General features: G+C 37.5%; 1 protein-coding gene across 4 annotated transcripts in view; it reads right to left on the bottom strand.

Annotated features, from left to right (window-relative positions):
- Positions 1-1,205: 1,205 nt before the first annotated feature.
- The window catches only part of LOC576535 (protein CBFA2T1), a 31,754-nt gene continuing 15,009 nt past the window's right edge, over positions 1,206-17,950 (bottom strand). For 2 of the 4 annotated variants that reach the window (XM_011672235.2, XM_003725366.3), the window contains exons 2-10: positions 11,330-11,467; positions 10,315-10,559; positions 9,584-9,673; positions 9,074-9,255; positions 6,665-6,978; positions 5,671-5,753; positions 5,073-5,295; positions 4,076-4,266; positions 1,206-3,603 (exon numbers count right to left, since the gene is read on the bottom strand). In XM_011672235.2, coding sequence (XP_011670537.1) covers positions 3,175-3,603; positions 4,076-4,266; positions 5,073-5,295; positions 5,671-5,753; positions 6,665-6,978; positions 9,074-9,255; positions 9,584-9,673; positions 10,315-10,559; positions 11,330-11,450 — 1,878 coding nt within the window. In that variant the 5' untranslated portion in view covers positions 11,451-11,467 and the 3' untranslated portion in view covers positions 1,206-3,174. Of the gene's footprint in view, positions 3,604-4,075; positions 4,267-5,072; positions 5,296-5,670; positions 5,754-6,664; positions 6,979-9,073; positions 9,256-9,583; positions 9,674-10,314; positions 10,560-11,329; positions 11,468-16,567; positions 17,280-17,950 lie in introns of those variants that run through there. The other 2 variants (XM_003725367.3, XM_030975156.1) reach the window with 2 other exon arrangements.

A 17,950-nucleotide genomic window follows, 5' to 3' on the forward strand; every position in this document is an offset into this window, starting at 1 on the left:
CTCCCCCCTCCATCATCCTCTCTTCCTCTTCCTCTCTCTCTTGCATTTATTCTCCACTACTTCACGATTTCTGTCTCTCTTTGCTCTCAGATCTTTCTTGCTGTCTCTCTCCCAATCATTTGTCTCTGTTGTAATCCCTATACCCCTCCCTTCTTATTGCAGATTAATCCATTTCACCACATTCATGATTGAAATATGAATTGTTAAACAATTAGTGAAGTTTGACAATAATTTACATTTATTACCAGAGTGAAATGACCTCCCATACAGGGTCAAGAAATTTACAAGGGATAACAAAACTCCCTCACATGATACATTCAAACTCACAAACAAAAAGCATAACCCTTTATGCTATACAATGTTCAACAAAAAAACCATCGTACATACTATGGTGTTATATCGGCACAAATTCAAACCAATGCCAAGAGATCATATAACAAATTGTCCAAGTAAATGTCTAATTCATATTGCAGTAAATTAGTTAAAATTGAATAATGTTACACCTACACATGAATATGCAACCACGTACTAAACCAGAATTTATGTTTTTCCATTATTAATTTCATTATTTAAAAAAAATGTCCACTCCAGACTATTTTGTTGTTATTTTTAATGTTCTAAAAATAAATGACAAAAGGAACTCTATTTAGGGTAAGATTATTGACTAAAAGGATTTAGGATCTGTGATCTTATGATCAGGCGCGTAGCCACGTGCCCCCCCTAAAATTTCCAGGATCGGTTGAAATTTTGTAGACCCCTTTTTTTGACCTCGATCGATTACATGTATGTGCCCCCCCAAACATCAAACTCTGGCTACGCGCCTGCTTATGATGAAAAAAAGTCAGAACAACTATTAAAAAAATACTGTTAATGGCAGTTCTTATATCAGACTAACTTAATACAAAGGCCTGAGAGTGGAATTTGGTCACGGTTGTTTACAGTAGTATCTTTACATTCTGTGAAAATAAAAACTATTCATAGAGTGGAATACAAGCCTAAAGGTTAGCTGAATTAGCAGGATCATACAAAATATGAGAAATTTTTACACAATGGTAAAAAGAAAAACATATTTATATGATATTTAAAGTAATAATCACACACATGACTTGGCCACAGTATAAGGGGGTGTAAACTGCAAACATTCAACTACATTGAACTAAAAACTAAACAAAATACAAGGACGTAAAAGGAATTAAAATTTTAAAAAATGAAATGAAGATAGTTGACCGAGCTTCTCAATAATGTGTCTAAAATATAAAAGTGATAAAAGAAGTTACCAAACAAAAGAGAAATAACTTGGCCATATTTGTCGGTGTTTTAGTGAAATTAATCCGTTTCCTCTTGAATCAAATAATGAAAATGTGTACTGGTGGAATTCCCTTTCATAATACGAATTTTGTCTTCAAAATGTAATGCAGAGGTACATAATAAATGCCAATTGATTTTTCTTTGTTTTGATTTGTCACAATAAATCCTAGAAAAATCACTACTGAATTGTGCCAGTTTATGACTATCTATACATTTCCAATTTCACACACAAAGAAGAAAATTATGATCATCATTCTTATAACCAAGTGATAAAAAACAAAGCCAATTTTGTAATTCCTGCATGAAAATAATACAAAAAGAATATTGCGCAGGAAAAGAAGAGACTGAAGGCTTAGTGACATTACAATCTCTAAAGACTTGAGTCACATTCAAATTAACAAGGTGGGGAATAGTTTCAGAAAACAAAAATGACAAAACCTCAGAACAAACAGTTATGAACACTGAAATATACAAAACCCCACACTCTGTACAAATTTGAAACTATAAAACAACCTTGTGCGGGGTTTTGATCCTTAGTTACTTTCAAGAGAAATACTAATATAACTATATCATAGTCCAGCTAATAAAAACAAAAGTTTGAAACGCTACATGAAATTCTTCACGAAAAATATTTCCAACATATTACATATGAGGGTGTTAACACAAAATAATAGAATCCTGCAGACATCTAAATTAGCAGCATTTGACCTTAATCTACAAGTGGACTTCACAGTAAATCTTTAGATCAGTTCAATATCAACCAGCAGTTGGTTCAACGAGAACAAAAAATTTACCCTCAAATCTGTCAAGAGTTTGTTTGATTGTAATTCCAGGTTAATCTCCACATTGCATAGCCTAACATCACTGTAAAGACAAGTTATACCTTAACATGGAATGTTTTATTCATTGCAGGCATAGCCAGAGAGATAAGAAACTAGCTTTCGTCATTTTATTTACGAGTTGCATTAAATATTCTAAACACAAAATTACCAAACCTCCTCTACCATATTCGTGAAGTACAAAAATGATTTTGTTTATATTCAAATGGATATTTGCATTATCCATTCTTTTATGGTTTAAACTCCACTATGAATTTGATTCTTAATATAGAGTGGGGAGGTTTAGACTTGAGATAGCTACTAAGGCAGTAATATAACTTTCACACCACAGTATGTTTCAAAAGCACACCGAAGATGACTTGATTTGTATTAACAAAATGGCTGCCCAGCACCGTGCTAGAGGAATGAATAAGTTGAATCAATCAACAGCTAAACTTTAATTCCTATTCCAAGTCGCATCATATTTTGAGAGATTACTTTTTCAATAATAACATATTTTTTATAGCGAACAAGACGCTCCAATATTATCCAGCTGTAGCTAGGCTATTGATTACTGTGCTAATGGTATTCTACGAATTCCTTCCTACCAGTACCCCCCTGGGTGGAGAGTGGCTAATGTTGATTAATGTCTTGCCACAGGACATAAGTTGTTAGTAAAATCTTTGCTAGTGATGCTTCCATGCTATACAACATTGAGATGTGTTTACTGATTTTCCCAATCAATTGGTTTTGGCTTGATGCTACAAAAACAATCCAAACATCCTCCACAGAAGGAACTCTTTATATAGGTGGCTTTTAACAAGTCCATTTATGTTACCACTGTAGTTGAGTGTTTAAAACTCAAATATTTGTCCCACAAGGGATTTTATAGTCTATTATATGCACACTTGGGACTGCTTAGAGCAAGGATCTGCATGGTATATTAGACTTAGGAGATCAGCAACAGAGTGGCAATATCCTGAATATTGTCAATAGGATCATGACTCGGTCTCGACATTGAACTCTTTCATCACTGCCCACGATCCTGCTATGATTCCTGAGGGATGGCGGCAGCGGATGATGCGGTTGCCGGAGACCCTGATCGATTTGATGCATTGGAGTGATGCGATCCAGTAGGACTGGCAGCTGATGTGGGCGTGGGTGCTGACGACGGGGGAACTGCAGCCGTTGCTGCTGCTGCTGCTGCCGTGCTGACAACCACGGGGGTAAGACTCCTGAGGGCTGCTGGGGAAGGACTAGCCACGGAGATGGTGGAGGGGGGCATGGATGGAGGAGCAGTGGAGCTCAGAGGGAACCCTGGTAACAGCTGACCACCGGTAGCAGAGTTGTTGGCATATTGACTGCACATCCTATGATGGTTCTCCCAGTCTTTGTGTTGACAGAAGGCACCACAGTATCGGGCAGTGTTACATCCACTGCAGGTCTCATTGGCCTTACGCCCACAGTTCCAACAACTCTGTAGGGGGAAGAAAAAAAAAGGACAGAACAATGAAATTAATCCTTGAAATATATCAACATAATAATTTGATATGAAATATCTTTCACAGACATATTTCTTCCATGTTTCACTAATACCATGCACAATTTTAATAACAGCTTAACATATAGAAGATTGAGCTGGAAAACAGTGAAGTTAATATTGAAACCATCTTTTCTTTTTTTTAAAGTCCAGACATACATGTATATAGTAAGTATTTGAAAGCTAATCATGTTTTCTTCCAATCACATAGTAAAAAATCTCATTAAACTTGAAGCAATTAGGAAGATTATTCATGAAGAAAAAAGTATTCCTAAAAGTACATATCTCATCTATATTCATAATGTTTAAAGACCACTTGTGAAAAACTACCTTTTGATCTGTTGGCATCATAAGATATGTTTTAACCCCAACCATATCCTATCCTAAGTATTCTTGCATGATTTCTCACCTCACTGGAGTCTTCTTGATGATTAAGAAGTCCCAGAGCTTCATCTGATGCTTGTTGTCTAGCCTCTACGATAGCACGGTCTAGCTTGGTCCGTTCAGCACTCACCATCTCATTAGCTTTACGCTCAGCGGCTGTTACAGCCTTCTGCAGCTCAGAGACGGCTTGTCTCTTGACCTCGTTCACTGCTTCTTCTGCAGAAAAGAAAATGAAGAGATTGGTAAACAGGAACATCACCAGAGATTTATATTTTCTATTTTTCAGACCAAACAAACACAAATTGCTTCATTCGCTATCTTTACAAAGATGATAATACTGCAATACTCATCTTTAAGAGCATTGTCATCAACATCATCAGAATCATCATCAACATCATTGCGATCACAACTGCTACTGCATGTCACTATCATTGAAATCTGCTTGCATTAAAGCTATCATTTCTATCAACTTCATCTAACATTAAAACCAGTAAATTCATCTTCACCACCACCATCACTACCACAATGCTCCGTCCAATCTTCCAACCTGCTCATAACTCAACTTCTGTAACTCTGTCTCTCTGAAGAGACTGAGCTATCATCTCCAACAAAAAACATCATCTATATAATCACTATCACATCATCAAATCCCAACATCACATCACCATCCTCCCCTCTTCTCTTGATCTCTGTCACTTTGTCTTGCATCTGTCTTAGGGTCTGAGCCAGCACCCTCACCCCATTACCGCATCACCATCATCACACCACCATCATCATCACCCCATCACCATCATCACTCCAATCATCTTCACTCCAATCTTCTTACCTGCTCGTCTCTTGACCTCGGTCACTCTGTCCTCCGTCTGTCTAAGGGTCTGAGCCATCATCCTATCTAAGACCACCATCATCAGTCTATACAATCACTACCTACACCACCATTACTGCATCACCATCATCACACCACCATCATCATCACCCCATCACCATCATCACTCCAATCACCTCCACTCCAATCCTCTCACCTGCTCGTCTCTTGACCTCGGTCACTCTGTCCTCCGTCTGTCTTAGAGTCTGAGCCATCATCTCATCCGTCCTCTTCTTACCCCCTGACTCATTACCTCCAGACTGTGATGATTGTCTCCTATTCCAATGAGCTAGCTCCTCTCGATCCTGGATGCTGCGCTGGTGTAGAACAGCTAACGCTCGTTTGGTCTTCTCAACCATACCAATGATGCACTGCAGCATCTACGAATGTAATGAAAACAATGAATACTCTACTCTGAAATTTTTTTAAAATTGTATATGATAAAATCAATACAGTAGATAGTATAACACTATTTTGCATAGGTTGCAGTTATGATCCAAATTGAACATCCATTTCACTCTAAAGCACAGTCTTTTATTGCACATCAATTTTTTCTCATATCAGAATCACAAAAAAGTCATTACCAGATATGGCATGGAAATTCTAGTTACTGTACAAATTAACCATTGGTTTGTGTATAAAAGTGCATGCATTCATGATATCTTATGATCTACAGTGCAATCATGGCATGTTATCATGGCATGTTTGCATTATTTGATAAGTATACAATCTCAACGTTTAGTGTACGAACTTACCGTCTCAACATGTTTCCAATCATCTTCTACTCTGTCTTCAAACAACATAGGATCAGGATACACTTCCCTGAATGGTGGAAAGGCTGTGGGTTGAAGAAAAACAAAAATTAAAATTATTTACTAAGATTCCATGTTATCAACTCTCAATGTGCCACTCAGTTGTAACCCTACTATAGAAAAGAGTACATAGTGAAGCATGTTCTCCAAAAACATACGGTTTTTCATGGTATATCTTGATACATTGTTCCATGGTACATGTAACTAACATCATAAATTATGAACCTCTTTGAATTTTTTTTTTAAAGAGAAGCTACTCCATTAATATTAAACATCAAAATAAGGGAAGTTTTAACTACCTAGGGCTGTGAAGAGGATAATAGTTTAAAGGTAATACAAAGTTTTGGGAAATTTTGGAAATTGGGTGGATAGTGATTCTTCACAATTTTGATATATTTGGATGCCCCTGTGGATGTATTAGAAGCACCAGAAAATTTAGCCCCTAAAACACTTCTGCTTTCAATAAAAATTGAATATAAAAATTTACTGGTGCTCCCGGTAATTTTTTTAATAAATTTCAAATAGGGCCTACGGCCGTATCATTGTAGCTGCGACCATGAAAATTTCAGAACATTTAGCGATGGTATATAATTTCCAAACGGGAATAGCTTATCGGTTGATTTAAGTCAAGAAACATTGTTTTATAGCTTAATTAATATCTTGACCTGAGAGGGAGCTATACAACATAAAGAGTTTATTATTTACAATTGTATAACTTTAGACTCGATTTCAACCACGACGAAGATCGCTGAATATTTTAGGACCGCATATGCTTCCAATATGTTCATTTGAACCAAATTCATGACCCCATACCAAAACTTTGTATTACCTTTAACAAATTTAACTTTTCTTCTTGCTGAACATCTAATTTTACTTTTATTTAAAGAAATAAAGAAGTAAAAGAAAGAAAGAAATAATAATTGGTAGATAGATTCACCTTCCTTACCATGAGGAGTATGTCTATCTCGTTCCCTTTCCCTCTCCAGCCGTTCCCTCATTTCTCTCATCTCTCTCATCTCTCTCAGATCCCTGGAGTCCCTGGCGATGCCAGCCCCCTGACCGGTCCCTAGATCCTCCACCCTAAAGGCATGATGAGCTGCAGACAGGGAGTGAGGGAAGTGATTGAGAGGGGGGTAAGCTGAGGTGGGGTGAGTTGGTGATCCCCCCACGTTACAGTGTCTCTTGGGGTGCGGCCCTTCCCCCAGACGCTCGCCTCCATTCGATCCATTCTCCTTCGGCCTTGCTATCATCCTGAAGCAAAAGAAAGAGAAAAAGAGGAAGATTAAGAAAGGATTATGGCTGAAACTCTAAAAGGCACCACTGTCCACATCTTAGGGCTTCATTTCCAATAACAAGCATTTACAATAATCGTCTCTTTTTCTAATTGCCCCGAAGAAAAATGATTGAATATCACAACAAACAATTAACTACTTATATTGGACACAGGTTGCTTTGTAATCAGAATCCATGCACACAATAGTGTGGTTTTATGAAGTGTTAAACTCACTTAAATACATATGACCTACTTAAAATAACTCAATATTTAAATGCTCTAAATCACTCACGATTTAATAGTGTTTCCTTATGTATCAAAGTACAAAGTACTTCTATCCTTCAGTCGAATTTTACTCTGATGAGATCATTTTTGTTTTCACAACAAAAGCCTTCCAACCTAACTTTATATAAAAAGCCAAATTAAGATATACCGCAAAGAGGCACTAACAAAGCCCACATCAATCTGATTTAATATCACCTCATTCAATAAGATACCACAAAAGTTCACCAGAAATCTCATTACACCTAGATTTTTCTAGGTCTTCTTGCATTTTCTCCTTTCTCCACAAGGAAGAAAATGGAGAATATTAATGAAATCAAGCTCTTGCAATATAATCTCATCCTCTCCTATCTGATTTATATATGAAACATCCAACGCAAATAACCTTACTTATTGAAAAATACTGAAAGGAGCTTCCCAAATTACATTGTGAAGAATGCAGTCCCAATGAGAGAAACCTTGTTTATACACCGGTATTTTAAGTATGCAGACATCAGGCAGAACAAATCCAATCAAATAAAAAAGAAACATTTTGTTCTCTTTCCTCTCTTTCGTTCCCCTCTCCCCTCCCCGTCCTCTCACTCTCTATCTCACCCTCTCTCTCTATCTCACCCTCTCTCTCTCTCTCTCCCTCTCTCTCTCACTATCTCTATCTCACCCTCTCTCTCTATCTCACCCTCTCTCTCTCTCTCTCTCCCTCTTTCTCCCTCTCTCTCTCCCTTTCCCTCACTCTCTCTCTATCTTTCATTCCCTCCATCTCCCACCACTCATTTACCTCGCTCCTGCCTCTCCCTCCCTCTCTTCCTCTCTCTCCGTTCTCTGTTCTATTTGGTGAGAGGGTATGAATTCATACGAATGCTCCCGTTTAATAATGCCGCAATTTATTTAGTGAAAGGCAAACCAGGAGACGGGTGCGCGACACGCAAATGAGTATGGCCTGGGGCAGTACAGGTGTACAAACAGGCAAGAGGATGGGGGTTGAGAGTTAGGAGAGAGAAATTATTCTGACTCATCAGGGAAACCTTCAGGCTAATGAATAAAACAAGACACACGCCAAGAAACACAGAAATCTAGATTCTAATCTCATAAATTTGTTTTCCTGGTGTATGGTTGAAACCAGAAAGCAGGCTAAAGGATTCCTTATTTTGTTGTCTCCAAATGTACTTTCTGTTTGTTTTCTCTTGCAATGTTGTCATAGAAATCTTTCATGTCTGATGAGGAGGCAATGAATTTACACGGATGAAGTCTTCACAAACATTATGGATTAATTTACAGGCAGTCGTAAGACAGAAATTAATTTTTTTCTCATGAAAGTAGAATAAGGATTCCAACCCTAAATAAAATTTCATTCAATCTGAATTTAATTTGAAAAATATGTATCTCCAGACAGTATTATCAAGTGATGTAACTTAATCTTTTGTTCCTAGCATCTTCATTGTGCAATACTTATGTGATTTCTGAATGTCCAAATTGAGACTGTTCCTATGGCTTTTGTATGTCTCAATAAATGCAATGCTTATCGGACATGGATGAAATCTATATCCCAGTACAAATGGACAAATGGTGAACAACTGACAGACTCCTGCAGCTAAACAACACAAAATACCTCATTTATCCACATTAACCAAGATCTGTTATCAATAACTGCCAATATTTTCTTTAGGTCCTAATCTATATTCACACAAATGACAAAACAATTTTTAAAATGAATTTTTGAACTGGCAAAAACACTCATTCCATTCCATCTTTCTGTCTATCCCTCTACATATATTCCTTCTATCTATCACTCACCTCTCTTCTGGTGTCTTCCTCTTCCCGTTCTCGTTGACCTCCATGAGATGCTCCGTGGGGTCAACGCTGTTAGTCTTGGGTTCCAGGAGTTGGTGTTCATGTTGAAGGTAGTACTGTTGAGGGCTAAGCTTGGCTAGCCGGGCACAATGCATCAACTCTCGCTGTAACAAAGGTAGGTTCGCCTGCCATACACAAACAGATGAAGATAAAGGTTACTGGTAAGGGTTCAATAGCAACGCAACTCTCATAATCAACAATGCAATGAAATTGAACTATATATGGGGTTACTGAACCTAAGTTTATTTCAGATCTACCGGTAGTACATAAAAAAAGAAAACAAGATGGATGGTGGCATGATGTAAAATGTGGGTACCTTCACAAATTCCAAATACAAAAAATTGTCCTTGAAGAAAAAGGTTTGGATAAGTGAAGAGTGCAAGAGCGTTATGAGGATTACATAAGATATTAACACTCATTTGTCTGATCAATGTGCTGTGCTGTTATACTTACTTTTAAGAATGGGATAACAAATGGCCTGAGAGGAAAGTTGGTGGCTTCCTGAAGTTTGTTGTGGAATTCTTCTACAGTTAGAGCATTGTTCTACAAAGAATGACAAGGTATACAAAGGGTTAAAGAAAATGCAATATTTTATTACAACAAAAAAACAGGTTTTTGATAACAAAAGTTTTAGCTCGTTTAAATCATTGACACAAAGACTGTCTCAATCTCGATAATTTGGTTGTGACATCCAACAAGGATCTAAACAATGGCTTGGTTTTCACACCTAACGTTGCAATGTAAGATTCAGTTATTTATCTTAATAATGATCTTAATAAAACGAGCAGAAATGAAATACATTTCTAAAAATAAGATATTTCAGTATAAGTCAATATTATCTGAAAAATAAAAACTGTATCATATATCCAAATAATCTTTTAGTAATCTTGTTAATGTATGAGATATTTTGAAACCATAAATATCTTTGTGGTTGGAGAGTTTTTTCAGGATTTGTTAGAGCATGTTAGAGGGTTAGTACAGTAGAAGGAATTTAATAAGTAATATTACATACAAAAATTACGCAGTTTTTTCATCCACCTTCAACAATGTTACGGAGTCACTTTAAGCTTCCATGCTATCAAAATGTTCTGTAACCTGCAAGAATCATCGCTATAATGCTGTGTATTGAAGTAAATCATTAAAATGGTTATCCACAATGATTAATGAATAGTGCATAGTCTTACCACTAGACCCATTACAAGACCTCTGACTCTTTCTCCAATCTCTGGCGATATGTCGGATCCAAACTGCTGGAGTGTGGTGAGAAATCTCTTGAGCTTACTGAGCTGACGAGCTCCGCAAGCAGCAGGGACCTCTTGATTGGCTGGTACACCTTGGATAGCAGAGACAGCCACGCCCCCAAGGCCTGTCGGTGGGGAAGGGGTACCGTTCATACTCCTGGGTGAATGCAGGCCATTCACTATTGAACCTTCATTGAAATAAAGAACACAAATTGTTTTTTTAGAAAATTGATAGTACATTCTAGACAGTGTGAGTATGCCTTCCTGTAAATGAGTCTATTCAACAATATCAGACATTGCTTCTACTTAAATCACCAATTCCTATCTTACTTCAGTGCCTTCAGCATACAATGCATGCAGCCAGCATGAGTAGACACAAGAAAGCATGGGGAAACCATGCACACTTTGATTGTACCCACGATACAAAGCATATAATTGCAAACCTCTGTATATTAACAGAAACCTGTTAAAAGAATCTAGTAGAAAATAAACACACAGAGCAAGATATGGAGTGTTCAACTACACTACTACTTCCTCAGTCGGAATTTTGAAGAAATTGCAACTGTATTAGATAGGAAATGTAAACAAACACTATCTTCCTGATTTAGCTTCTAACTAAAGATAAAAATACAAACAAACACAATTTTAGTGCAGTGAACTCTTCTAGTCAGATTTAAAGTCCAATATAATCACACTACTGGTCTGACGTCACTATGATTCTTAGCTAATTCAGCTTTTCTTCTTCCAAAAGAAGCATGAAATCCCTTGAAATTTAGATTTTCTTAATCATATGACCATTCAGATCCTCAGACATTAAGATTTTACACATTTGAATGTTCTTTAAAATTCTACCAGAAGTTCTTCTAAAAGTGGATTGGAGTCGGATCGTAGTGGGCTTTATTGAGAAAAAGAAGAGAAAGAAAAGTAAAGGATGGAAGTAGAGTGAAGGTGGACATACCTGTTGATGAACTTGTTGAATGAGATCTAGGATGGGCTGAGAGGTTTGGTCCTACTAGAGAACTGGGTTGGGACATGGACATGGACTTGGTCAAGGCTTGGTCTACCGGTGATTCAGGCATCTTGACGTCACTGTGATCTATAACGAGAAAAAGGAATGAGATACCGTTAAGATAGAGTTCATCATCAGTCAACATCATTTCTCTACACTAAAACTCATTCAATTTTAATCAAGATTGTAATGAATATAAAGTAGAGAGTATACAAATTAACCAAGACTTGAAACTATGGTAAATTATCATCAATATCATGTAAATCACATTATCATATCATTGATTGATTAATGTTTCTGCATTGATAATGCAATAAAATGTAATTACTTGAGCCTTTCCACTAATGTCAGCAAAACAATTTTCCACGTTTGAATGTACATTAGACCAATAAATAAAGGTAATATGATGGAATGACGATGTTTTTTTACAGAGAATTATTACAGAAGAAAAATCTTCTGTATGACTCGACGTTGGAAAAACTAGAAAGACTGATATACAAACTTCATTTCACCCCTCGATCGAGTGCTCAAAATCATACTCCTTTGTTTGAAAATGGGTACAGTGCACTGTTATTATCAAAATTAATTCTGAAATAAAGGTTGTCGGCTAAACTTGAAAAAATAAGGCATGTCTGTGAGTAAATCCCCTACTAAATTATGATGATGAGAGGAGCGGTACTCGAGGCTCAAAACTCTCATGCATTAAAATGATTGCTTCTGCTCTTCCCTGCCCCTTGATAATTGATTGGATAGAGAGGAGTAAATCTACCAAACGCCCGTTTCATGTATATGAAGGACAAATTACATGAAAGATGGAAATTAGTAAGTCAAATTATTCAGTGAATATCAATATTTTAATGTTTAGACTAGAAGGATAACAAATGGTGACAATGCTCTATGAGGGGGAGGGGGGAGAGAGAGAGAGAGAGAGAGAGAGAGAGAGAGAGAGAGAGAGAGAGAGGAGAGAGAGGGGAAGAGAGAGGGGGAGAGAGAGAGAAAGAGAGAGAGAGAGAGAGAGAGAAAGAGAGAGAAGAGAGAGACGAGAGAGAGAGGGAGAGAAAGGGGTGCAAAAGTGAGACAGAAAGGAGATTAAACTGATAGTGACAGCATTAGGATTTTTTTTTTTAAAGAAGAAAAGTAGGTAATAAGCCTTAGGATTTGGAGTCTTATTCATCAATTCCTACAAGCAGATATAAGCCCCGAGGAATATGATGTGTAGATGATTGGCTGGAATTGCTTTGATCTCATCAATGTATAAAGGCTAAAATAAATCAGATTGAAAAAGGTATTACTGACAAGCAACAAGGGCAAATTAGCAATCATCCTAATTGAGTTGCTATTATTAACAACAGTTTCGCAGTTGAGCCGACACGAATCGAGATGGTGGTGATAACAAGGCGTCAGAAAATGAGACAGTTTGCGTGACTCTTTGCCCGTTCAAGGGGACAGGTTGTTCACAAACTAGAATAAAATATACCACGATGTGTTGAGATACATGTACATATTGCTAGAATTATGAGCTAAATGATTGAATCATGATTGAAAGAGGACACAAACGGGAGAGCGATAAACCATATACAAGAATACTGTTACTGCAATAAAATAAAGAGGGGGGAGGGGGGGGGGATCCAAGAAGGATATATATTGCCGTCCTAAATCCTAAATCAAAATAATTGTAACTTCAAAGAAGTAACAGGAGATATAACGTTATTTTTTCTTGTTGAGTTTTTATCTAATTTTCATTTGATCTCTTTCCTTGCTATTTACTAGGAATGGTCCAGCATGGTTCTTTTACTTGACCAATTTGTTTTCCTCAATGGATCTGAACCAGCCACCGCTTACCATCTGTCAGCTGCTTTATCCATTCAAATTATTCCAGTCTGTCTCTCTCTTTCTCTCTCCCTTTCTTGTTTATCCTCTCTGCCTTTCTCACTCTATGGCATCATTCTCTCCTTTACTCCCCCCTCTCTCACTTCCTCCTCTCCTCCCCTTCTTTCTTCTCCTTCCCCTTCTCTCCTTCTCTCCTTCTCTCCTTCTCTCTCTCTCTCTCTCTCTCTCTCTCTCTCCCCCTTCCCACTCTCTCACTCTCCTTAATTTTTTTCTCCACTTTTTACTGCCCACAAAGATTGCACTTTATAATTCTAACCCTATGCATGTATGTATGTTATAGTAATACATTGATTATTCCTACTATCTCTATGTCTCTCTACTATGATGCTACTGCTCTGACCTTCTCCCCTCTCACTTAATTTTCTCCACTCATTACTAATTTGTAGATTAATAAAGCAGGCATGGTACGACATGGAGATACATCACTTGTAAAAACTCACATCGTCGTGGTAACCATCTCCTTTACCCGCATGCACATCCACCAACCATCTGTCCTCCTATTTCCTACCAGCAAGCTGTTATCATCCACTTAACACAAGACTCTAGCTGACAAGAGCGTTTACACACATACAATGCTTCTACTTGGCAAAAAACACCTCAACACAATGGTGCCCTCACAGTGACTTCTAACATATGTATTACAGAAAGAAGGCACAGAAGAAAAGAGAGATATAACTGCATAACAACCATAATAACCTTATTCTAATTTCCTCCAAATGGAGTAGAAAATAAAGAAAGGTCATCCAGCTTTTCTGATACACATTTTTGTTCAAGTGTGCAGTAGATGTATCCCCTTACAACACAACAGCAATTGGAGACTATTGCCCATACAAACTGATGTGTATGGAAACATATTATAATGGTTTCTCGCACGCAATCATCTCACACGCAATCATCTTGTGTTCTCTTTGAGTATGATCAAATGAGCAGGTCAATTTGCAGTACATGCCAAACAAAATGAATATTAGAGAGAGAGTTGGGAGTAGAGCAAATTAAAAATTGCCTCCTGCTAAAAAACATGCACAAAAAGTGGAAAAGTGAAGCATTGTTGACCCAAGGACGACAGGATGCGATCCATCAGAGCCGTCATGGCAACCAGACTGATGGATGATGGTGATGAGGAGGAGACATTGGGAGGAGATGGAGATGATGGTGTGGGGGAGAGAGAGAGCAACAAAGACATCTGTTCAGTGCTTATTCTGGAGTACGTGTCTTAAGATGTTATATACATGAACACAAGGCAAACATCAGAATATTATTACGATGGAAAGGATGTTCATGACTTCAACATGTTGAATGAAGACGATAGGGTCAAACAAAATGGCTTCTCTTTTGTCACTTCAAATTCAACATGAACTTTAAATTGAAGATGATATTTATGATATCACAATAATGATACTTGTGGCATATAAGCTACAAGCAATTAATGGAGGATGCCATCAGGGATATTATCAGAATAACAAAATAGATTGGCTTGCACAGTCGCACATGAAATAGAAGACAGGAGTAAGCCCTATACAAGAGCAAGGCATGGTGAAACAAAAGACCTGCACTGAACGTCAGAAAGACGAGCGTGTATCAATAATTGATTTACGAGGTGGGTTGAAGGTGATGATAGATGGCCTATCACAGAGAGAGAGGAAAGTGAGCTAGCTCTATCGTCCATGACAAAGACCGCTCACCTGCACCTGAGCATATGGTGTCAATGATACCAGGCTAACAGGTTGCCCATGTATCATCACATTGCCATGGCAACGGCATAGTGACAGCTGGTCTCTGTGACGTAAATTATCTTCAGATATAACAAGGTGATATGAGATAATAGCAATACAGCAAAGGGGGAAAGGATACAAAATGAGAACAACAAAAAAGATAGAATATGAGAAGGGATCGTAAAAGAGAAATGACATAAATTTGGCAGTAAAATCAATGAGCAGACGAAAACTTGTAAAGAAGAAGTGGTGATAAAAATGAATATGACAAGTGAGCGTCTGCAAATGAATGTCTAATCTTTAAGGATACATGAAGATTTGATTTGTTTATATATGTCAGACAAAGACTTACTCCTAAACATCATGAACAAAGAAAGACAGTGAAAAGTGAGAGAGAATGAAAGAAAGAGAGAGAAAAGGGGGTAAAGCAAGTGGTCTAAGAAATAACAGATGGTTATAAGTCTTGGCCATTAACAAAGTGCAAGATGTTAAGAGTGAGGCAAAGAGGGACAACTGAAGTTGAGGATAGGTTACATTGGGTACAAGAGGACCTAACATTAAACAAGACATCAGAAGAAATCTAGAACGAACACATCTACAACATACGTTAATGTTTCAAATCGGTTGTTTGGTTCCATACACCTCCAGTAGAATCATATATGTACATAGTTTGATACATCTAACCGCCTAACGTCTGCATAGCGGTTAGATATCGGTACACCATTTCCTGCAGCTCTCAGTTCATAAAAACACGAACCGGACAACTTTGCATTTTTCAGTGCATTCAGGATTTTTAGGAAAAATAAAACTCCCCCCGTTTGTTGAAACGTAAAAAGATTTCATGAATCTTATTTTTATTGTACAAAAATGTTACTTACGGTCCTTAAAATTAAGTAGTAAACCTAAAATCTTGCAAACAAACATGTACCAACAGTACCATTAAATGTGAACAGAACCGAGAATTTTCTGACAGGTTTCTCACTGCATACATGTAGGATAAACAATGGCTCAGAGGATAGTGCAGAGGTTCAGGAAGTAGAAATCCTGGGTTCAAATCCAAGGCTGTTTGGCCTATGGCCAGGCAGCTATTCTGAGGTGGGTAGCTGTTTACAAATCAGCTTCTTCTTTATCAGAAAACATATATTTTATGAACAAATACTGTACGTCATCGATTGAGTGGGATACGTCACTGAGTGGGATGCCATCCTTTATGACCATCATGGAAACCACATAAGATGAGGAAACCTTAGGAATGAAAGGTGGGATTACAAGATTCTTTTTTTTAAACAAAGGGAAGAAAGTGACAAACCCAGCATTCTACCTTGAGCTCAGATTAGGAAGTATGTAACAATTTTTGTTCTAATATAGGTCCAGAGTCTCTGAGAAGACATTGTGTGATGATTCGTACAATGACCAGAAGAGCAAAGTAAAAGAATCCAGGCATCCTTTAAACATAGTAAAACACAACTTCATGTTTGATAACTTCATGAATTCATCGTCCACATATTGAGTGAAGTAACAACACTTTAAAGATTAAATCCAAAAGTTGTACATGTTAAATCTACTATCTTGAAAATGCTTTTACCTTTAAGTGTTGTATGGAAAAATCCAATGCACCTCACATTTCTCTTTGCTAGACCTTTCATTATAGGCATGAAGGAGTCACAATTTATACAAGTTCACCCCTCTACTGGCCTGTCAGATAACTCGCAAGAAGTGAAGCGTAGATATGGACACACAGCCGGAATACAGACGATGAACTATCATGCTGCAAGGAGCACTCTGCCTGCATGGCTTAGAAAGAGACTTGATGCCAAAACCAACTACCAATTCTTGCCTGTAAGAGGCTCCTTTTTAACATCAAAGCTTGCAAGCGAAATGCAATAAATTAACAAAATTAAACACCATCATGAATGTCCAGATGGCAACAGACGACTTTCACATGACACATTTCCCTCAAACTTTAACCCCCTTTCACAGTCGAGGCTTTGGACACCCAGATGTTCTCTACATACCCATTGTTCATTGAGAAGGGGTTACTCAAAGATGTTACAAGACAATAGTAAGTGAACTATTCAAGTAGGCCAGACAGCTGCAAGGTTTGGTCAAATCAGGAATGGTTTGACAACCTCGTATCGTAGAACATCTTAAATATTCAAAGAAATAGAGTACCATTGTGATGTCGCACATCTGGAAAGCAGTGATATTAAAAGTCTAAAGATTCTACAAAGTACAAACACAACGAAGGATGGAGATTTTCAGCTGGTTTAAAAGGGCAAGTTCAAATGCTTTCAAGAATAGGAATATAATGTGAATATTTCTCTGTTGTTATTGATAAATAACTAACTACAGACGCTTAAGATAATAAACATAGCCTTGGATGTAATGTACTCTGACCAAGACAGGGGTTGTTGATGTCTCTGAAAATATAATTTACATAACTATGTATGCTATTACATGTTTTAAGTAGGACAGGCCATAATGTTTCTCCTACCTAGCAACAACTAATGTATGCAATTTGCATTCTGACTATTGACAAATAATTACTTATGACAGGTGAATGAAATAATTTGTAACATGGCACCAGCACTGGACAAAGATCTATGCATTTCATTTGATTACATTACGAAAATGGTCTATTGAATGAGGAAGGGTTCACCCCTCTGAAGTAATTCGGTCAACACTCTAGCTCTCATCACTTAACAACACACTTCCCCATACCTCACCACTCTCCATCACTTCTTCAACTTCTCCCATCTGTACGCATACACAGTGGAACCTCCTCACCAAGGGTAGAAGAAAGGAGTCCTATCTCATCCATTAGACTATTGGCTCCCCATCTGTTGCCTCATCTCATCTATACTAGAGGAGGTATAGTTCATTCCATCTAGTTAATTTATCAAGGGATTTCCGTTCTTTCACGCTCAGTCTACTCCCTCTCAACCCTGGTATTCTCTGCCTAATTATA

Source organism: Strongylocentrotus purpuratus, unplaced genomic scaffold (assembly GCF_000002235.5).
Source record: "Strongylocentrotus purpuratus isolate Spur 01 unplaced genomic scaffold, Spur_5.0 spur5_scaffold_8, whole genome shotgun sequence".
NCBI lineage: Eukaryota > Metazoa > Echinodermata > Echinoidea > Camarodonta > Strongylocentrotidae > Strongylocentrotus > Strongylocentrotus purpuratus.